The sequence below is a fragment of the Rhipicephalus sanguineus genome, chromosome 1 (assembly GCF_013339695.2).
Source record: "Rhipicephalus sanguineus isolate Rsan-2018 chromosome 1, BIME_Rsan_1.4, whole genome shotgun sequence".
NCBI lineage: Eukaryota > Metazoa > Arthropoda > Arachnida > Ixodida > Ixodidae > Rhipicephalus > Rhipicephalus sanguineus.
This window is the reverse complement of record NC_051176.1, coordinates 42,030,156-42,053,934: the sequence shown is the minus strand read 5'-3', so window position 1 is coordinate 42,053,934 and position 23,779 is coordinate 42,030,156. Positions and strand designations below refer to the sequence as shown.

The following is a 23,779-nucleotide window of genomic DNA, read 5'->3' as shown; positions in this document are numbered from 1 at the left end:
GGGACGAGGAAGACAAAACGGGATGCATTAAACGAACTAGCCCAAAAAGCCACATTGTCAAGGCCAATGTTGCACGCACAGAGGCTCCTGTCCTTGCGGCACGGTTGAAGTGACCACGGACAAGCGAAGCCAGGCTAGCGATCGAGCAGGCGATGCGAATGGGGCCCGATTACACTATCGCATTCTACTCTTGAAGGCGAAGCTAAAGCGTACTCCAAGGTCTTGCGTTTTGACAGCAGAGTTGATCAAGCAGGCAGTCAGTCCGTGTAGAGCGAACAGAAAACTATCATCACCATGCACCGGCACGCACTCTCTACGTCCTCTTCGTCATCTTCTGCTTTGCTCCCAGAACACATGTGCCTATTTGTCCGGTGTGGGATATAATTATCCGGATTGGCTAGATAACGTGTACCGACAGAGAGAGGGAAAGGAAGACAAAGAAAGAAAGACAATGACAGAAATAGAGAGAAATAAAGGGAAGAAAGACAGAAAAGGATAGAAAGATAGAGGAAGAAATATACAGAGAGAGAAAGACAAAAAAGTGATAGCAAAAAGAGACAGCAAGACACAAAGAGAGAGAATAAAAGAAAGTGAGAGAAAGAAATAGAGAAAGAGAGAGAGAGACAGAGAGAGCAAATAAAGAGAAACAAAGGAGACCGCCCAGCCCTGCACTTCCTTCAGGCTTTGCAGCACTAGTGCGAAGGTGCCTTAAATTTGTTATTGTTATTATTATTATTATTATTATTATTATTATTATTATTATTATTATTATTATTATTATTATTATTATTATTATTATTATTATTATTATTATTAGTGACTAGTGGGGTCCCTCAAGGGTCGGTATTAGGCCCACTCCTATTTTTAATTTACGTTAATGATGTTTTTTTTTGCCATTCGTAATTCTTCCTTCCTCTTTTATGCCGATGACATCAAGATTTTTAAGGAAATTCATTCAGTTAACGACTGTCGCTTGCTGCAGCCAGACTTGCGCTCTTTTTCCGAATGGTGCAACGGTAATAACCTTTCTCTGAATACCTCGAAGACAAAATTCATGTCTATCACTCGCAAAACATCCAGCGTGTCATTTCAATACTCTGTCAATTCTGTGTCCTTATGCAAGGTTTATGAGATTAGTGATCTTGGTGTTGTTGTTGACAGCGCGTTAAACTTTTCTGCTCACGTTAAGCGTGCTGCTATGCGGGGCCTTCGTTCTCTCGGATGTGTTTGTAGAATATCTCGAGAATTCAGGTCTCTCATGGCCCTCCACAAATTGTACGCGGCAATATGTCTTCCGCAACTTGAGTATGCGTCCGTGATATGGAATGGCATTGCTCAATCCAGCGGTAACACCGTTGAACGAGTCCAGAAAAAAATTTCTCAGCATATATAACCATCGCTTTGCTAAAAATAACTCTGGATCTCGTTCAAATACTACTGAATTATTATCACTGCCATCACTTCACTGCCCACGAAATCGTTCTGATCTCTTATTTCTTTACAAGCTTGTCCACGGTATCATATCTCAATTGTGTTAATTTTTGAATTCCGCGTAAGTTAACCAGGGAGACCAGACCGTTTCATGTACCCGCCTGCTTCTTCGCACACTCTACCGTTCACAGAATACAAAGTCTCTATAATGTTAATTTTCTTGATCTTGACGTTTTTCATAGTCCACAATCATTGTTTTTATCCGAGGTTTGCACTGTTTTGACATAGTGTGGCACAATGTACAAAGTCTTCCCTTCTCAGTCTTTCCGCATAGTTGTACATATGCAATCAAATTTTTTATTCCCCGTCTATATTTCTCGCGTTGTCTTATTTTACTCTTCCCCTTTTGTGTTCATTTCTCTTTGTCTACGTGTTTTTGCTCTTTTTATTTCTGAAAACTGTCTGTATTGTATTGTTTATTTTCATTGTTCTTTTTTGCGTGCGCCTGCACAAAGACCTTACGGTTGTTCCTGGGCACGTTAAATAAATGATTGATTGATTGATTGATTGATTGATTGATTATTACTATTATTCGTAGTAGTATTATTAGTAGTAGTAGCAGTAGTATTTGTCTGCGCAACATTTCATTTTTTGGTAGGTCCTAGTTAATGAAAAGTTCGGCAAGTGTGACACTATTGTAAGACAGGTAGCCTGGCTGCAGTAATTGAAGATATATGAGCCGCAAAGTACATACGTTTGGCATTAAGCCGACTCTTTGAACACTGAGCATGCAAGCACTTGTGTCATTGTATGTCTTTTTCAAAGGGGTGCAGACGTTTTGTTCGCCTCTACGGGCCTATATAGAGACCGGCGTGTTCGACGCACCAGGTAGTGCGCGGCAAGGATGGATACGCTGCATACGCGCTGCCAGCGACGGCGGCCAATTCCACAATCTAGAGTGGAACCATACCGCGGCAATGAAGCTTCTTAGCGGCGCATGCGCACTCTATGCGTGAAGCGTGTCCGCGGCTCCGCGTTCGGATGACTCGTGCACTTTTCGCGCTCTCTCTAGTTGTCTATTCGTGCTCTTCGGTGGACACCGAAGGACACCACGGTGAACACCACGGCGTGTGATGGTAGGTGGCGCAGCACTGCAGTTTTCCGTCGTTCTGCCACGCACTGCAGATTCTACAAATTTTGGCGACCGACGGTACTTGAGCGTGTGTCCCATGAGTAGGTTAACGGCGACGTTTCAAGCGAGTTTTTGAACGTGCGTCAGGGTGTGTCACAAGAGTAGGTTATTGATGTAGTCGGGGTTCTGCCCAGAGGACCGGAGCCAGCCAGAGTACCGGGGAGATGTCGAGGAGAGGAGCCCGGAGCTGTTAACAGTAACGTTTATTTACAGGTAGCGTGTTGCTCCATGATGGGGTTAGCATCATGGAAGCTCTCGAGCTTCTGGGAGCTTCGGAGCTTGTGAGAGCTTGAGAGAACTTGCGAGAGCTTGTCGGGAGCGCATCGGCGCTCGCATTTTATGTCCTGGTCTTCCCAGGGTTCCCTGTAGGAAAAAAACAATGGAGGCCAGGACAGTCCAATGAAAATTTCCATCTTCACCTCCGCCCCCAAAAGGGAAAGGTGAAACGCCGCCTCCTTCCCAACCCACGAAAGGAGAAAGAGGCACGTGCAGTTGGTCCCATGGCGAGGGAAAAACACTGCCCACCGCGCACTACACAGCACAGCACGAAGACGTTGAGTCTTACGTGGAAGTCAAATTCGTAGTCTGTTGCAATGATGGTTATGCGTGAGGCAGACCACGGATTGTGGGAACAGCGGCAACAAGGCGCCACGGAGAACGTGGGAAATGCATCCGCAGACGGTTCCCAGACGCTGGGTCCTTTGTCCGGGGCACCTTGACGACAAAGCAAGCCGCCTCGACGGCCAACAACTCTTCCTAATCTGTCAGTCGGTCAGGCGTGCCCAAAGGGTTTTACGAGGGGCGCAGACAACCTGAGAATATTAGACGAACGACCTTCGTGTTGTCGCACCTCTTGGGGCATCTCTGGAACCGCTGACCCGGAAGAACTCAGCGTAGTCTTAGCCGCAACGTCTCATGCGTCAAAGCGGCGCCAAGCCAGGCAGGCCGATCATAACAGCCCGTCCACCGTCACAGGAGGTCTCGAAGGGGTTGCAGCACCAAAGCACTCCGCAGAGACCGTAGATCTGCTCCCTAGCTTGTAGACGTTGACGCAGGCTGCACCAATCTATGGACCTGAGCCATGGCCAGCAAACGCCAGAAACGAACCACGCAAGACCCGAGGCACAACAAACATAGAGCACTCAACTGACCTCGAGAAATGCCAGGTTACAGTTTTGGTAAAACTCCCTAGAAATTTACAATTGGTGCGCTCACTCGTGAAAATCAAGAATCAGATAACGAAGCCATAACAAACTCAGACCTACTACGTGCGAACCAAATCAACAGCCTAACGTTTTGTATCATTTCCCAGAGAGATTCACAGCGTTCAAGGCACGGAGGTGCTACGGGCGAAACAAAACGAAAGGAGGTAGTTAATGAATTACGCCTCTCACAGTATAAGTAAAACTCAAAATCAAACTCGCGCGTATGAAAATAAAACAAACAGAGAAACAAAAAACCTACACTACACTGATGCGCATACTAACAAGTGTGCTGCAATTTACACAAGGTTTACACAGAGGCTTTTACCCTCAGCCTACTTCTCTGTTAAAATCAACTTGCGCAAAACCCTCTACTCGGGTGTTAGGTTTCGCTAAATGTAAGCAAACACTCAGTTCAATAAGTATCTTAATGTCTGCAGTTATCATGAGGAAGAAAATAAAAGTTACAAAATCGACATATTGCTTGCTCATCTGCAGACACGCGAACATTAAAAGCAAAACAATTCAAAACTGTATACAAGAGAAATTCTTGGTAGCCTTACACTGTCCGAACATTATGCGGGTAAAATAAAATCAACAAGAGCAAAAACCTACACTACACTGCAAAAACATAAGGTTTAAACAGAGGCTGTTACCTTCAGCCTACTTCTCTGTTAAAATAAACTTGCGCGTAAAACATAAAACAAACAGAGAAACAAAACCTACACTTCACTGCAAGAACAGAAGGTTTAAACAGAGGCTGTTACCTTCAGCCTACTTCTCTGTTAAAATAAACTTGCGCGTAAAACATAAAACAAACAGAGAAACAAAACCTACACTTCACTGCAAGAACAGAAGGTTTAAACAGAGGCTTTTACCTTGAGCCTACTTCTCTGTTAAAATCAGCGCAAAACCCTCCACTCGGGTGCTAGCTTTTGCAAAATGTAAGCAAACAAGCAGTTTAGCAAATATCTCAATGTCTGCAGTTAAGATGAGGAGGAAAATAAAACTTTCAGATATCGACACAGTCCTTGCTCATCGGCAGACATGCAAACGTTAGACAACTAAACAAAACAATAATAAAACTGGATACAAGACAAATTCTTAGTATCCTTCGTGACACTGCGTAAATTCATGCGGCACCCTTTCAGACGTGCTCTGGGGGGACGCGCATACCACAGTAGTCGATGGGCCAGATCGCGACGGAGGGACAAAAAGCCAACCTGTCCGAAGCACACAGTGGCGGTGACCTTTGTTCCGCGGGCCCCGAACTCCGACAAGGACGCACCCGGACGCCTAAGCTTCCTCATTGTGGGCCGCCCAGAGCAGCGGTCACTCTCTCGCAAACTTGGGGGAGGACCTTTGTCGTTACAGTCGCGTACGCACCACCTCGCTTTGCTCCACCGTTTAGCCTTCCAAAAAGATGATGAAACCAGGCGACCACTTCGACGTCTCTTTTTCTTGGCCCTCGCGACACGCTTTATGCCTAATCTCGATTTGTGCGAGACCCGCAACTTTTGGCTTTTAGAGAACTTATTAGGGGTTTCCAGCCTCCGCTCGAGCCAAATTGGACTTTTCCCCTTTTCCCGAAGTTTTCGCTGGCGCCTTTTTCTTTCGGGGCGGCACGGAACGCTCACCGACTCGGCAATAATACTCGGAAGTACATTGCCCAAAACTCCAGGCGGCTCAACTGGCTTATCCTCGGCGTTATTTCTAGCTGTCTGCACTTCAGAAACAACGCTACTATCGACACTTGCTAAACCAGCCGGCTCGCCATCAGATGTCTCTCCTTGATGAGAGTCATCACCTCGCGCTAATCTAAGCGCTTCATCACCTCGCGCTATGTTGAGCGCCTCTTCCTCTCGTGGTAAGCTAAGCGCCTCATCATCTGAACTTTTACAGTCTGCTTCATTAGCGCTTTCTGCTTCCGGAACCTCATGAGCAGACTCACGGGCCATCGGATCCGTCATAGCTGCCGCCGATTCGTCACCAAAACAAAGGCCTTTCGAAAGCATATCCACGTCATTCTGAGAGGGATAATGCTCGGGCAGGTTTTGGGACACCAAAGTTTTCGTGGCGAGCAGTCTGAACGGTCCCTCACTGTCAACGCGGGCTAATGGCAAACGCACACTTTCATTTTCAACTACTTGCCATGCACACGGGCGTTCCCCTGTGGTCACCTCATTTGTCAAAGGGTACGGATGTACACTATCAAACGTTGCGGCAGAGTCCCGCGGTACGTTTTCCTCAACTAATTCCTGAATGGGGGGTTTCAATTGTTCCAGATCATTGTCGCTGCTGTCCCGAAAACAGAGAACATTCCTAGGCTTGCGGCAGCCGATTGCGATGTGACCTAGCTCTTTGCAACGGTGGCATAGAACCGGCTTCCTAGCCTTAAACGCCTTTTCTTTCTTTCGATCTTCTGAGTGGCTCACTGTAGACGTGGGCTTAGCAGGACTGCCTTTCTTTTTCTTATCTGAGGGTGCTATCTCGTTATTCGAGTTACTTGATGCCTGATAAAGTGCTAAAGCCAATCGCCTTTTCTCATTTATCCTGTCTTCTTCAGCCCATCTTTTGTTCTTCTCAACTTCCTCCCAGCACTCCTCAATTTCATCATCCTCCGCCCCGCATTCCTGAATAGCCTTAATCAGCTGTGACTCTCTCTCTTCTCTCCCAACCTTAATTCCCAGCTCTTCACACAGTAGTAGGAGGTCTGGTCTCTCTAGCTTCTTTACCAACTCCATGGTCTTCACGAGTGAGGACTTTCTACCCGCCGTGACGTTAGGTAGCGAACAAGCGAAGCCTAGACGCACGGTAAAACACTGCCAGTTTTAGAACATGAAAATTAAAATGGTGAATAGCTGTGACGTAAGGTAGCGGTACAACGAAGCCTATACGCACAGAAGATTACACACAGATTTAGAAAACTTCAAAAGCTAAAACCTGGCAAAACTCAAAGAAAGTCAAGCACTCACCATATCGTTGAGGCCCGAGTCAAGCATGGGTCATCCCGTTGCTGCTAACCAGTTGATGTGTTCCAGTTGTCAGCAGCATCCCACCGCTGCCATCCAGTTGATGTAGTCCGGGTTCTGCTCAGAGGACCGGAGCCAGCCAGAGTACCGGGGAGATGTCGAGGTGAGGAGCCCGGAGCTGTTAACTGTAACGTTTATTTACAGGTAGCGTGTTGCTACATGATGGGGTTAGCATCATGGAAGCTCTCGAGCTTCTGGGAGCTTCGGAGCTTGTGAGAGCTTGAGAGAACTTGCGAGAGCTTGTCGGGAGCACATCGGCGCTCGCATTTTATGTCCTGGTCTTCCCAGGGTTCCCTGTAGGAAAAAAACAATGGAGGCCAGGACAGTCCAATGAAAATTTCCATCTTCACCTCCGCCCCCAAAAGGGAAAGGTGAAACGCCGCCTCCTTCCCAACCCACGAAAGGAGAAAGAGGCACGTGCAGTTGGTCCCATGGCGAGGGAAAAACACTGCCCACCGCGCACTACACAGCACAGCACGAAGACGTTGAGTCTTACGTGGAAGTCAAATTCGTAGTCTGTTGCAATGATGGTTATGCGCGAGGCAGACCACGAATTGTGGAAACAGCGGCAACAAGGCGCCACGGAGAACGTGGGAAATGCATCCGCAGACGGTTCCCAGACGCTGGGTCCTTTGTCCGGAGCACCTTGACGACAAAGCAAGCCGCCTCGACGGCCAACAACTCTTCCTAATCTGTCAGTCGGTCAGGCGTGCCCATAGGGTTTTACGAGGGGCGCAGACAACCTGAGAATATTAGACGAACGACCTTCGTGTTGTCGCCGCTCTTGGGGCATCTCTGGAACCGCTGACACGGAAGAAATCAGAGTAGTCTTAGCCGCAACGTCTCATGCGTCAAAGCGGCGCCAAGCCAGGCAGGCCGATCATAACATTATTAACAGCAATGTTTCAAAGTGCGCGTAAAGAATAAGAAAAGATATTCAGTTTTGTTAAGCAAAGTTCATGCGAAAGCTATTTTTTGCTTGTTTCTTGCTTTACTCGCAGGTGTCCTGGTGGACATGAGCAAAGAAAGTCTTTGCGTGCTCGGAGAAAGGCTTCGATTGCTGTTTTATGCGTTAACTCTATTTAAGGCAGATTGTTTTCGCTTGATCTTTTTTTTGGACTCGATGTGTCTCAGTGTGGGTAGGGTCCTCTTCTGTACCCGTAGTTGTGTGTGGGTACGTGTATTCCCAGGTAAAAAACACCGAGGAACTTTAGTCTCGCATCTGCCTCTGCATCTTCCTCCTGAGGTTCCAGTGCCTCCTAAGGTCGGTCGAAACAACGCCCGCTGACGGCCTGCATTGTGTCCTTGAGCACAGTCAAGTGACACCGTTGTGTTCAACAGACCGTTACCTTCAGTGCTATTTAGAAATAGAAACATGCGCTGCCATTATGAAAAACATCAGTCGCGTATAATGGCAGATATGCGGCACTGTTGAACCAGCACAATCGCGTTCAAGCGACCATGGTGGCTATGGCGTTAACTAAGCCACTACGGCTTGCGTGTAAACGCTTCGGCAGGCTTAAATGCCACGTACTGCATTGAAAACGATGGTGGAAAGACAAAATACGTGCCGTTCCACTCTCTCCTTTTTTTTTTGCAGTGAGACCAAGTGAGACAGAAGCTTATTCCACTGAACTCTGCGAATGTATAAGATCGAGTTATGATGATTAAGAAGTGAAAGGGGTAGACCAGATTGTTATAGCAAACTATCAGCTTCAAAGTAGTTGCTGCTTGGGTCCAATGAGGGAGAAAACTTTTTGCGTACAGAAATGATTATAGTTAAATTTGTGGATTTCTGCAGGCGGTCTTTTCTACTACTGAAATCTACTGAAAACCTTGCTAAGCAAGTTTACCTACGGTAACCACCAAATGATTTAGATGCATGCCGTAAACGGATACTACGGAATGATCCTGACCGCCTTGGGTTGTTCGGTGTTAATATATGAACCGAAGTACACAAGCGCTCACTCATTTCGCTTCCATTCAAATGCGCCCTCTATAGGTGGGGCCGTCACCCTGATTCAAGTCAACCGCGCGACACCACTTACCAGACTTCATCCATCCTCTAAGGATTGTTACGACCGGCTCTAGAATTCATCTTGGCAGGCGCCATTGTGCGTGATCCTGTGAATCAGGCGTGTCAGCCAGAGGGTTTACCCATAAGTCGGCGCTTGGACGGAGGCAAGAGCGCCGCATTTTTCTGGAGCGTGCTTACGCCCGCGTGGTCGAGCGCACGTGGAATGCCGCCGTAGACGGGTTCCGAGCACAACATTGGGAGAATCTCGGACACCTCTTTTGGCGCGGTGTTGTCGGTATGGTATAGCACCTCACGAGGGGTTCTCACCAAACCACTGCATTCTTGTACCCGAGTGCACGCATGAAGGTTTGCACGTGCTCAAGTAAGCTCTCTCCCTCTTCCCCGAGGTTAACGACACCTCCCCTTTCCGCTTTCGGACTTCCTTCTCGGTGACGTTAAGAATTGGAGTCGTCGGGGCGTTGCACGTAAGCGGTTTGGTGAACTGGTGTTCCCCAGTTGAACTTCTCGACCTACGAGTACACTGTGTGACTTATTGCATCCTTTCTGGAGGCCGGACGCCCGGACGCCAAGTCACAGGATTGTCGGAAGCTGCGGACACCGGTTTGGAGGCGCTCAGTGTTTGCAGACTGGGGGCTTTATAAGCCGAAGACATTCTGTAAAAACTCTCTGTCTCTCTCTTGATATGTCTTATGCATATATGTAAGTAAACCTCAGCTCTCTCGTACGAACGCGCCTTCCTATCTGCAATAGATGGGCTAACGGGTATTCCGGCGGGGGCCAGCTACCACTGACGAGACCCGCCGGACCCGAGTCGTAACAGGATACAGCATGCGCACTATAAATAGTAAGCTCCTCTGATGATTTATAAACATTGAATGCAGTAAAAAGAGTTAAGAGTGAGCACGGAAAGCCCCTCTTGAACACGGCCTTATTAACAGGCATATGCATGAACCACCAGAAGCATGATTTAATATCCATGAAAAATCCGTCCGAACAATTAGCGTTTTTCCAGGTGCTACTGAAAGGTAATCCTGACGTTCATCAAGATTCCTAACGATGATCGTCACAAAATTGGAAATACAGATTCTGGATCGCAAATGCTTCACCGAAACAAAAGAAACAGCTTCGCCAGTGCACCCATGGCTTGTTATCGAGGGTCGAGTCGACGCTTCCATGAAAAAGCTTCGACAATTAATCAGATGAAGACAGCTTCTTCGATGGCAGGCACAAATGCTACATGTCGCAGACCAAAGACCCGCCTTTCCTCAATCTGTAGGCCACAGTCAGACTATGCACCATTCCTTTGCGAAAATTGGACAGCCTTGCCTTGATATGATATAATCCCGTCTGCTTGGAGGTCTGCCTCCTAGAGCATCATTCTTTTTCGTGTGCCGCATGTTTGTAATATAAGAAACATGGTCGCTTGAACGCGATGGTGTTGGTTCAACTTTGCAGCATACCTGCCATCCTACGCGACTTATACTTTTCATAATGACCGCGAATTTTCGTACTTCTTAATCCTACCGTAGGTAACGTGTAACGGGGAACACAACGGTGTCACTTGCCTCTGCTGCGCGAGGACGCTATACAGGCTGTCAGCATCACAGACATCCATTCAGATGCACTTTAGTAGTGTCCGAGTTTTTAATACTCGCTAATGAATCATTTAAATAAACGCGTGAAAGCGCTGAAAATGTTGCCTAGATGTCCTACAATCAACGCAGGAAGCCTCACATCCGCGCTAGTCGTAGATACTGCTAGGACGCTGTCCTATGAAGACAAAATATGCGCAAGCACTGACGCCAGTGGCAGCCAACTTCCCTAAACGAAAAAGGAATTTGATAAAAATTTCTTAGTTTTGTGGGGAGGGGACGTTGTTAATAAATGCGATATTTGGAGCGTTTTGCTAGGACAACCTCAATGTTCAGTTTACGATTCAATATCGTCAAAAAGCAGCTTTTTTGCAAGTTTGTCACCGGCTCCACAGACTAGTTCGCACTATATCCGGCTCAAACTATTTTTAGCGCAAAGTACAACTTTATGACAATCATTTATTTAAAAAAATATTATTTCACTAAAGTGATATTTATACAAAAAAAGTTCCAATATGGGTGATATTTCTCATATTTCAGCCCGTTCAAAACTGCACGGAAGCGTAAGAATTGATGAAACCTTGTTTTAAGTATTAAACCTAACATCATTTTGTAGTGAAAATGGTGTCCTAACCCAATTTAGAAAGAACCGATTTTTGGATAATTTGTTTTCCCAGTCATAGTTTCGAGCTTTCCAAATGAGCTTTACGGTAACGAAAAAAGTTTTGCGCAAAAATACTTTGGGGCCATACTTCTAGCTGGTCGATTCCACGAAAGATCTTAAAAGGGTGTATATTCGATGTTTGCGATTTTCCTGATAATTTTGTATGTTGTGCACATATGACTGCACAGCACGAAATCGCAGTTAGTTTTCAAATAAAAATTTTTTTCAACACAGGAAAATTCGACAAGTGTCGCCGGTTGACGACGACCATTTTACGAAGAATGCGTTTTCGTAACTTCGGAACCATGCTGGCAGCTACTCAAGCTATATATTACAAATATCTTTCTTTTTGGCGGAAGTAGAAGTAAAGAGGAAATAGCTCTTATCATTTCATGGAATTCTGAGTAAATTATGTATTTTTAAAAATTCACGAAATACGCTGCGTTTTTGAAAATCAGTCAAATTTGGGACGCTATGGCTACTTCTGTGAACATCTTAGTTTGTTCATATTTGCAGTTCATAGGCCTTTATGTGAATAATGAACCTCTGCATTTGTATTTCTCTAATAATTTTCAAAGTAGTAAATTTTCATGCTCGAAACACCAAAAAGAGAAAAGTGCTCCTCCATTCAAAAATCTATAATAAAAAAACCCAATCTCAATTTTGTTCAAAGTCCCCCAAAATGTTCTCAAAGGACTGCAGAATGATATTATGAAAAAACATCTTGCATCATTTTTATTAGAACAAAAGCAGAAAATGTCAAACATTGTGTTTCCAGAGCGTGGTGGCCACTGCGTAAAAGACATCTCTAGTAACAAGAAAATACAGTAACACGTCTTTTTTCTTCTCTGAGCTTCGCTAAACAGCAGTAATGATCTATTGTTGGAAAGTGGGAACTGTTTTGTAAAGAAAAAGACCGTTCCAATTAAATGCATTCGCGTGGTTTGCGACTTCACGCCAGTGTTAGACATCCCTCAGTCCACAGTATGCACTTTCAGTTGTAGCCTCCTTTTCTTTCATCTATTTCAGTTTAGTATAATTCATATCTTGAGTGCTAAAGAACGCATTCCCTCCATGCGTCTCTTATGATGATGTGCTGTGCCAGAATTGAGAGACTGGTATAAAAGCCAAGGTCTCTTCATGAATGGAAATGAATTTCTGGGAGAGCGGTCGCCAAGAGGTGTGGTTTTTGTTGGCCCAAATGTGTACGTTGTCAAACCTTATGTGATCAAGGCAGAGTTTAAAAAGAATCGATTACGTGAAGATTGGTGGCAGCAGTTCTGGCCACGGACAAAACACGTTTTGTTTGCAATGCATCTGCTTTGTTTTGCATATCCTTCTTTCTCTTGAAGGAGTGTTGGCAGATCTGGTATCCCTCTTGAATTGAGGCGAAGGACAAGCGGGCCTCGCGGTGAACCATGAATACGAAAATCATCAACGAGGTCAACCAGGTGCTCCAATCCAATCAGTTCGAGATATCTGGACTTCCAATTCTGCACGGGCGCCTGCGCGTCAGCAACTTGGAACTTAAAGCCTTGAACAACGAGGCTGAATCCCTGATTGACTACCTGGCGGCAGACGACTATGAGGTGGTCATGCAGTACGATGACTCCGCAAACAGCACGCTGGTGTTGCACGAGCCCCATATCAACGTTCTGAAGACCTCTGCTACGCCGACGTTGTCTTCACCTTCAGCCACCTGCAGAGAGTCCGATGAATCGGCACCTGGTGGACATGAACGGCTTCCACAACGTGAGTTTGGAGCGCGACTTCCAAAGTTGGAGCTTCTTCGTATCGATGGGACCGTGACTAAGTGGCAGCCCTTTTGGGATATGTTCTTCATTCTCGTCATGTTTTCCTTCTCGTCAGTCTTCCTTCTCGTCATGTTTTTTTCTGCTCCGCTACCGAGCACAAGACTGAGGACTGCACGAGTGGCATGACTTTTGCAGAGAAACGCAGCAAAATGGCGACAGACGGTCGATGTTTCCGGTGCACGACAAAAGGACATCTCGTCCGTGATTGCTTACGGAAAGTACAATGCCAGGCATGCAAACGCAGACACGCCTCCTCGATGTGCAATGCTCGTACCTCGGAAATGCCATCATCGACTAATGTTCAGAAGAAGCCGAATGCTACAGCGCAAGTGTCCACTCAGAAAGCTTCAGCTCCTCGACTCATCAAGGACGTTCTACTCCAGACATTTCGTGCTTGGATAACGACGTCGTTACGTTTTTGCTATATACGTGGAGTTCTCGAAAATGGAAGCCAGCGAACGCTCGTCAGAGAGAGCGTTGCTTCCAAGATAAACGTACCTGCTGTCACCGAGACCGAACTCGCTATCAGTGCGTTTGGTAGAGCCACTGACCCGAGCCGGCGATTGAAAATAGTCAAATTCATGCTCCGCAGTCGGCATGACAACCTGACCGTCGACGTTGAAGCCATAGTAGTGCCCTTTACTTGTGATGAGATGATTGAAGCACCAAGCGAGAGTCGTCGTCTTCAAGCCATCGCAGAGGAAGAGAAACGTCTGGCCGACGCCGTCGTTTATCCAAGAGTGGATTGTGAGCCAGGTGTGACAGTCTTTATGGAAATTGATGCCAAACACGAGTGAAGTAAAGTGGGACGAATAAAATCCTGCGTTAGTCGCCATTAGCACAAATACGGGCTGGACTTTCCAGGGCCCCTTATCTGGCGGTAGAAGCGCAAGAAAGAAAGCCAGTACTGAAGCATGTCTCCGAACAGGTGCCCACGAAGACGACGAGGTTGCCTTCCCATTACAAAGACTTTGGGACCTCGATACCATCAGAATGTTCGACACGGCAACGTCCCAGTGCGACGCAGGTGTTTATAAGAATTCAACAACACTGCTGTTCTTCAAAAAGGACGCTATGAAGTAGCGTTACCCTGGAAATCGCCTCTTGTTGACATGGCTGACAATCGAAAAGTGGCCCTTTCAAGGCTTCATGGACTCTTTAGGCAACCGTCTTCAAACGACGAAGCTATGGTAGCCTACGATAAAGCTATCAGGCAGTACAAGATGGATGGTCATGCTGAAAAAGTTGACGATGTCCCTTCTCGTCCAGATAGCCCCTATTACATGCCGCAGCGTGTACGACGACAAGACTTCGCGTTGTCTTTGACGCACCATCGCATGCATCAGGAATCTGCTCTCTCAGCGAACAACTTGAAAAACGTCCTAATCTAAACGCCGACCTCCTAAAGGTTTTGATTGTTTTTCGACTTTTCGCCATCGGCATCACGGCAGACGTGCAGCAGGCGTTTCTACAAATCGGCATTCGTGAAGAAGATAGAGATGATCTTCGTTTACTGTGATTTGAAGAGTTAGTATCAGCAAGCAGACCATTGCCCAAAATACAAGAAATGAAATTGACCCGAGTTCTATTCAGCACCTCTGCAAGCCCTTGTCTGTTATCCGCAACATTGAAGTACCATTTCAATCACATCGAATCGATTTATCAAGAAATAGCTACCAAACTGAAAGCAAGCTTCTACGTGGATGACCTAGTTTTCGGTGCATCAACTGCACAAGAAGCCTTACAACTCTGCGAAGAGACGAAGGCCATAATGGAGCTGGCTGGAATGAAAATGCATAAGTGGGCAACAAGCTGCGGCCTCTTGAGAGATATAATGAGAGATATAACTCAAAGAAGCTGGAGACACAACGTCAGCTGAGGAGGTTTCCCGATCTAAAGTTCTTGTACTGTCCTGAAATTTCAATGACGACACCATTACGGTGAACTTTCAATCTCTGAGAGAAATTGTAAATGCTGGAATTAGTACAAAAAAACTGTGCTCCAGGCCCCATCACGAACTTTCGACCCCTTAGGATTGTTGGCACCGATCACGATCCGAGTTAAAGTACTCTTTCAGAAGATATGGATGCAAGGGCTTGCCTGGGAAAGTGTTTTCCCCGAGGCGTTGAAGACCGAGTGGGACAAGTGGGTTGCCAAACTTCAAGACCTGAAGGACGTTCAAACCAAGAGGGATCAACTCGGCAACCTCGGCTGTAATAAGAGCGTTTCAGAACTGCACATCTTCACGGACGCTAGCCCTGTGCCTATCGAGTGGTGGCATACCTGCGACTCGAAGACAGTTCCGGAAATGTTCGAATCCAGCAGCTCCTCGTTAAATCTCGGGTTGCTCCAATCAAGGCACTTTACCACGTCTTGAACTCGTCGGTGCTCTCCTGGAAGCTCGACTTCTCAAGCTTCTCTAAGATACAGTGCCTTCTAGAAATATAGAATACTTCTGCTGGACGGACTCACGAAATTGCCTGAATTGTATAAAGTCCACAGCTACCAAGTGGAAGCTCTTTGTTTGTAACAGGGTAATTGAAATTCAAGGCCTCACAGACACGAGCCATTGGTGTCTTGTGATCTGCATCCATTCCTGGACAATCACGTGATTTTAAGGATCAAGACCCGGCTTGACAACCTCAAAGCATCAGAAGACGTGAGGTGTGCGATCCTGCTACCAGCTGACTACCGCTGCACTGACCTCGTTGTCGACAGCTCTCACCGGCGCCTTCTTCGCAGCGGGGTAAACGATACCCTTTCGGAGCTGCGCGATTGTTTTGGGGTGATTAAGAGCCTCCAGTGTGTGAAAAAGGCGGTTTCTAGGCGCAAAGTGTGTGCAAGGTTCAAGCTCCAACCTGCCTCGGTCCCTACCGCCCCGCTGCCGACCGACAGGGTGGAGAGGTCGCACCCATCTGAAGTTGTGAAAGCACACATCATCATTTTTACATGTGCCGTCGTTCGTGCTATCCACTTGTTGCGCAGTGATATGACTGCGGGGTCATTTTTAATGGCTTTGCGTCGGTTTGTGTCGCGACGTGGCTTGCCTATGTTGTTTACTCCGGGAATGTTTCAGCCTTTCGTGTTGCCAGCCGCGACTTAAAAGGGATGTACCGAATTTCGCGCAACTTCCAAGTGCAATACTTTTGCTCTACTAATCACATTACCTGGAAACTTATTACAGAACGTGGTCCGTGGTGGTGTGGATTTTGGGAACGCATGAAAGGCACTGTTAACAGCTGCCCACGAAAAACTAGGGAAAGGGTGCTTCGATTTTCGAGCAGCTTGCTACATTGCTTATAGAAGCAGAGAATGTAGTGGATTCTAGGCCACTAACCTAGAGTACTGCACGGACCCGGGCCGCCCCGAAAGTCCAGGCCTGGCCCGGCCCGTGGGCCGGACTCGGGCCCGCTCATAAGAAATCCAAAGTCGGGCCTTCGAGTACGCGCGAAGTTATGCATTGCATGGTCTAAGGCATTCCGTGGCAAGCTGAAGTGACACGTGCGAAGAGCTGGCTCTCAGTAAAGCTTAGCAAAGAAAATTGAAAAACAGTTGAAGGTCTATTTTTTTCACCAGTATTGATATATATCTATACTGGTACGTTTATTTTATGCTGTATGCTCATGAAGTCACCTGTATATATATAAAGGAAAGAAAATGACTCTTAAGGGCTCGTTTTTCTTTGTTAGACACAATATTAATGAGAACTGACAGACAATAACGCCAAGGAAAGGATAGGGGGTGTTATCTGTAGTATTTAGAATATAAATGTGAAGAAAGTAAAGTGGACGAAAAGATAACTTGCCGCCGCACCGGCTTTAATAACCATCGTTCCCATGTTAATTCGCTTCCGCATCTTCCTCTGTCTCAGCATATAAATTCCGAAAACCACCCATTTGGTTCCATCAAGGTTACACTCCTGCAAAGTGGTTTCTCCAGTACAAGGGAGCGTGAACAGCGCGAATCATGTATGATTTATAAATTTATTACATTGAAGGCTGGACTAAACATCAATCCGGGCATACTGTGTTCAATTCGTGCTCTGGAGGATTCAAGTTAATAATAATCTTAACTGAAGATCTCTCTCTTTTTTATTTTTATTTTTTTTCTATTTTTTATTATAGTTTTATTTTATTATTTTTCAGACATCTCGTCAGGAGCACGCTGTCGGACTACAACATGCTCACACGCATTCATAGCCGCCTACGTCTGGGCGTCTCCTGGTCATCTCCATAACTTCTAATATACCAAAATCGGCCTAGCAGGGATTCAGTGATGACGAACACGATTCACTGGCCATGATGACATAACGCAAAATACCTGTCGCGTACGTCATGAAACCCTTCTCTCAGTCACGTGTGGCACATACCGTAAACCAGAGCTAATGTTATGCGGGTAGCGCCACAGTGATACCAGTCTCAACCAACAGTAACCGCGAAACACACACATTCACACGCAAGGAAGGTGATAATATAATAATTGTTGGGGTTTTACGTCCCGAAAACCACGATATGATAGAGAGACGCCGAGCGAATGGCTCCGGAATTTGGACCATTGGGTATTCTTTAAGTGTAACGAGATCGCACAGAACACGGGCATCTGCTTTTGCTCTATCCAGATGCGACCGCAGCGGCCGGGATCGAACCGCGACTTTCGGTCAGCAGCCGAGCACCTTAACCGCTACACCACCGCGCGAACGCAAGGAAAGTGAGGAAACTGAAAGACAAACACCCCAGAAGATGTTCAAGTACTATCCACTCGTCCACTGGTCCGCAACGTGGACCCCGTGGATTACGCAAAAACTGGCGTTCAATGCTTCCTACAATAAATCTGCTGGAGAGCCAGGCATCTCAGTACCGGTGTCTTGAACATTGATTTACAAGACCCAAAATGTCTGGTCCTTATATTGCGTGAAAAGACGGATTGGATGTGGCGAGCATCATCAAAAGACCTCGCTGCCATGACCACGACAAGGCATCATAGATCGTTTCATCGTAAGAGGCATCCAGGATTTCCCCAGCTGTACTATACATGGCACTTCACCACATTAGACCCCCTCGTAACCGCGATCACGAACGATCCGGTTAAAAGTCCGGTCCAGCTGCTGGTGCTCACTGATCACGGTGATGAAACTTCTTCGAGAACTGTCAAGAACCCCTTCTACACGTACACACGGGTTCGTGAAACGTGCGTGCGTTTTCCGTCATAACGGACAGGTAAGCATACAACGGTAACTGTGACTGAATCGTACGTGCAGTGCGCCTGGCGTGCCTTCGGCTGTGTTATATCTAGGGAACTTTCTTGAACGAAGCTTAGCTGCGACTTACGCCTGTCCTGTAGGTCTGTGTTCCTTATTGTCCTCGGCGGATTCGCTCCTATCCAATATTGAAAAAATAAGCACTGCTATCAGCTTACCGCGTCTGGTGTGGTAACACCCTGTGTCTCTTGCCATTGCTACACAACTGTAAACAACTGCTTATATAATAGATATGCGACTCTCAACATTTGAGTGTGCGTATACCACTTCCATATTTCTCTAGCGTAATGTGAAAATTCCAATCTTAAAGTATTCTCCATTTTCTTCATAAGCATTAACTGGAGCCAGAACCGAGATCGTGACCACCTGTTTTTTAGTGAATGTGCCTTGCACACTCTTTCCGGACTTTTACTAAGCTTTCTGAGTTCACTGCCTTTAAGCGCTTATCCCTTCTTGTGAAGCTTCATCCCCTCACAGGCTTCAGGAGCAAATGTGGAGGGGGGGAGCCGAAGACGTGAGGAGTGACAATGGGCTGGAGGAATGCACCCATGTTGTGTTGGGGCTTCAAAGCATTGGAACTCGACTAGTGACTACAGGAATGTACCTCACCGGGACGATCTTTGGATATCGGCGGAGTTTTTGTTTTCTTTCTTTTTTTTCTTTTTTCAGGAAACACGTGTGTTTCGTCGGCCAAAGTATGTGCACGTGGGGTGTTGACGACTTTTTTTTTTTTTCAAGAAACACGTGTTATTCTTATGTCAGTCAAAGTATGTGCACAAGCGTATTCGCGACTCTTTTTCCTCAGGTTTCTTAGTTCTCTCTCTCCGCTTTTTTTTCTGTATGTAATTTTTCTTAACCTTTTTTTCTCTCTCTCGTCTCGGAGAACGATGATATAAAAGCGCATCGAAGCCTGGTAAATTCCATCCTGATGAAGATCGGTCTTCGATTGAAACGTCGACAAACAGTTTTTTAGAAGCGCATACCTTTTTCCTAATTATTTTACGGCAACCGAAGAAAGACTCTTCATAATCTACGTACCATATATATATATATATATATATATATATATATATATATATCCGTATGCTAAATGACCTGACGGCACAAAATCGTACGATCAACGTAAATACATGTGCACCAGCGTCAAAATAACAGCACTGACAATGGGCGTTGTTCCCATGGGAAGAATAAAGATTTCGGTCTTTTATTGTAGGTAGACACTTACGGTACATTTCTTTTGTATTCCTTGGTATTACGTGCCAAAACCACTATATGACTACGAGGCACCCAGTAGTGGGGACCGCATTAATTTCGACCACGTGGAGTTTTTTAACGTGCACCTATACATAAGTACACGGCTGTTCTTGCATTTCGCCCCCATCAAAATGCAGCCGCCGTGGCAGCGGGAATCGCACCCGCGTCCTGGACTTATCAGCAAGACAGCTTAACCGCTGTGCTACCACCGCGGGCAAAGCAACATTTCGATGCATGTACACACCGGATTTTCTGTCCGATCGCCCGCTACAAAGCGCAAGGCATCATTAATAATCATCATCAACTTTTATTATCCTCTAGCGGGCCCGGGCCGGGCCTAGTCATGAACACGTATGCCCTGGATAAGTTTAGTAATAAACGCCCGGGCCCGTGGCCCGGGCCGGGCTCGGGCTGGGTTCGGTCATGCACGCCCGGCCCGGGCCGGGCCCGGGCTTTGGACCATGGTCTCGAACTGGGCTCGGGCTTTATAAAGCGGGCCCGGCCCGGGCCCGTCCAGTGCTCTGCGCTAACCTACCTCTCCTCTGAAGCTACTAAACCGGTTCTACTTACGCCTTCACATTTTCTAACAGGCAGGGGAAGTCCACTACACTGCCTAGTTCTAATACTGCTGAAACATCCGGAAGTCGCTCCGATACTTTAAAGCATTGGAGGTACAGGCAGCAAAGAGTGAATGATTGGAGGCGTTGGTATAAAGAATACCTTTTGTGTCTGAGAAGTGCGCACATCAGGGGAGTACAGCCTAGCAACCAGTTTGAGGTTAACGATGTAGTCGTCGTTAAGGAAGACAAAGTGCCCATAAAATTTTGGAAAATTGGTAGAGTACCTGCTGTGTACTTATCTAGGGATAATCATGTTAGAGCATGTAAGATCGTCTTGGGAGGAGGTGTGGAAGTTACAAGGCCGATACAGCTCATGTTCCCGTTGGAATTGGGCGATTCAACTTTGTCTGGTGAGGAGGTTGTTATAAATTGTTTGAGCCTCCTGCGGGAATGTCACGCGTATCGAAGGACTTTCGGTGACGACGAAGGGAACGTGAGTGAAATAGATCACGCTCTGAAGCATGGATACTGGGTTTTGTGTCTCATTTCTCTGGCGCCTTTTGACGCCGAAGCACGGTTTTGCCCACAAAAGCGCCGAGCAAAGTCGCCTACCAAGCACATAAATAATTTCAAAGCCGTCGACTTATTTTCCCACTTACTAAAAGCAGTATTAGAGATTATATTTAGGCTAGTAGGTAGGAATTACTCAATTTAGGCATAGCTAATTAGCGCAAAAAAGAAGGAGGTACAATGCGAAGGAAACAGACAGGACTCAGCGCTGCGTCCTCTCTCTTTTCTTCGCCTTGTTCTTCGTTCTGAAAGCAGTTTAGCTCACTTTTTGGTCGCTTATTAACAGTATTTTAATACCTTCCAAAGCCATTTAAACGACTTCGGCAGTGCATTCTGTAGACATTCACGTGATTGAGATGCCAAATAACGGATTTAGAGAATGCCGAAAATTTTCCGTGTCTGGCGGCATTTTATTTGCGCCATGTAAAATTCGTACTCACCCTCATCATATAGTGCACCCTCATGGCTTCGGAAGGAATATATTGAAGAAACGTATAGCTTACGTGAAAGCGAATCAAACTAGCGGCCACAATGGGAATGCCATGCTGTAATGACAGCGCACACTGTTACTAACCTTCAGTGACGTTTGTTTTGACGAGTAGAGCAATGGCACCAGCGAAGAATGCCCCACACAGCGCCACAACGAACTCTGTCCCATTGGCACAATGGACTGCGACCACGTCTCCTGTGCGCACGCCAAGCCTTTGCAGTCCAGCAGCTACTTGGCGACAGTTATCGAGCAACTCCCGAAAGGTATATATGGCATCTGTCTTGGAGTCCACCTGCGATGAATTGCGACGCCTAGTTTCAGGCATTGATGAAAAGAAGACCATGATACAGCAGAGTTATGCTTAAGTCAAGTACACCTTATCTATTCTCTTCATATTTCCTACCCCATTGGCTTTAAATGGTACGGGATTCACCTATATAGGTGAATCCCGTATAATTGTGTATATTGTGTCAATATGCAAAGAGCTTCTATCTTAAGGTTGAGGAAATCGAGCAACGCTGACAGACAAGGTATTTGATAAAGTAGAAAACTCGACTCCGTATTCTTAAAAAAGTTCTTATCCCAGACAAAAGTGTATCGCATTGTATGTCATATAATTAGTGAAGGTGGTCGGCTAATGGGAAAAATTATTTCTGCAATAAGAGCATTGCGGATTCAACCCTGGCGCCGACGTGCAAGTTCCCGTTAACCTGCCGCCATTGACAGTGACTTCGTCATCATCATCAGTGTGTGGACTTTACTGTAATTACTAAGCGCGGAGTGAAATTTTTTCAAAGCTCGTTATTTGCAGGGCAATTTTTCGTTGACTGGTTGCGTTATATAATAATATGTCCATCAACATGATTGATTTGAATCTTGTCTTAAGAAAGTCTTGTTCCAAGTTTGCTTATAAGGGAGTGGCTATGTTTGTCTCTGTGCGTTCGCCTGTTGCTTTCGCGCTGTGATTTTACGATGATGAGCAACCAACTAGTTCGATTTACCACCATTATAATGGAGGCTCGTTTGGCATCGCGTGCAGCGAACATGAGAATAGCACAGAGCATAAGTAGTTCAAGAGGATTATGATAGACACAGTACGCACAGCTACTCATATTTATGCCCACTTATGTCAAATTAGAGTATTATCCTACGCTTGAGCGTTGATTGAAGGGTTTATTAAAATAAATACTGAACCTCTTGTTAGCGTCAAGTGTAAGAACTCGAGAAACCGGCATTTCGAAATGGCCCTGTCGAATAAAAAGAGAATGCTGCCAATCATAATGATAAGCTAGGACTGTAGCGACTGATCGTGTAGGTGTTTGAGACACGAACGAATAAATTAGCATAACTTACCAATGCAGGCTTATCAGGATATCTGCCGCACACTCCAGCGAAAAACGTTCCAAAGTCGACGTCAGGAACTGCTGTACTTGGAACAGTAGCTTTTACGATGCCCTGCTCAATGACCACGGACATGGTTGTACGTACGTCTGTTTCCGACTGCAGGCCGCGTAGGATGAATGACTACGAATGCTGAAGATGGGTCGTGCATGTCAGTAAAGATTCCTGTTGACTTCACACGCTGCGGGTCATAAAGATAAGTCATGAGGATAGAAGTCAGTGGCACACGAGCGCGCATCCCATAGGCCTCGACACCTTATTTAGGGGGCAGTGGCTGAGGTATCAGTGAAAGTTCGTTTCAAAGCATTTTTGCGCTCACGACACCAGCTCCAGCCGTATTGACTGTGTCCTTGCAATAACGTCAAACATATTTCGCAGCTGCTTTCAGATTAATCCCCATAGTCAGTGGTTCATCATTCCTGCTACCTGCAGGAACTGTGGGTTCGCAAAAGCGTATTTCAGCCAACCACGATGTGGGGCATATCATTAACGAAAGCGGCTGACGAATGGGAAAACTCACTTACGAAAGATAGTCTGGTGAATTCGGCCCCTGGTGATTTTTACTGGTAAAAAAGGTTTGGGTGACCAAAAAATTGACCAGATCCCACGCCTTGTGGGAATTGGTTTTATGCGAAGCAGTCAGCGAGTAGTTCTATGCTGCATTTATTGTCTTTGAGCCAAGCGTTACGAGATGGATCGAGGTGTTTTTCTAGATGTAGTACCTGTGCGCACATCTTGGGCTTACCAGGCACGTCGACAACACTGGCGTTTAAAGGGTAACTTATGGTCTGACGTAACATCAGCCCTCACGTTAGAACACATGCGTGAGTATTGTCGAGACGAAGTGCACCTTATGGTGCGATGATGTAAATATGGTGCAATGATGGTGCGATTATGGTGCGATTATGGTGCGATGATGTAAAAGCGTATTCCTCCGGGGTCGAGCAACGCTTGAATATAGCTTATTCAATCAGAGGAATACAATTTTAATGTTTATTAGACTGCTATAAAAGCGAAGGCAAAACTGTAAACGCAGACGTTAACCTGCCATGACGCTTGCATCGTAGGAGTAGATATGTAGTGTTTATTGCTTTGGTATAAAATTAGATAGCCAGCACCACAACCACAGTTGACGTTGCACCGACATTATATCTGCATAGGGTGTTTTTACAAAGCAGTTTCTAGACCTGGCGTGGCTCTCTGGTACAATACCTAACTGCCACGCAGAGTGCTTCGGTTCGATTCCTGCTGGTGTTCGATTCGAAGGTGAGTTGGGCAGCAG

The 23,779-nt window shown here is 46.1% G+C and overlaps 1 protein-coding gene across 1 annotated transcript in view; it reads right to left on the bottom strand.

The window, feature by feature from the left end:
• LOC119390795 (uncharacterized) overlaps positions 1-22,640 on the bottom strand; it is an 89,122-nt gene extending 66,482 nt beyond the window's left edge. Inside the window, exons 1-2 of the mRNA XM_037658492.1 lie at positions 22,450-22,640; positions 21,181-21,388 (exon numbers count right to left, since the gene is read on the bottom strand). Of these exons, the coding sequence (XP_037514420.1) occupies positions 21,181-21,388; positions 22,450-22,572 (331 nt within the window). The 5' untranslated portion in view covers positions 22,573-22,640. The remainder of the gene's footprint in view (positions 1-21,180; positions 21,389-22,449) is intronic.
• Positions 22,641-23,779: the final 1,139 nt, after the last annotated feature.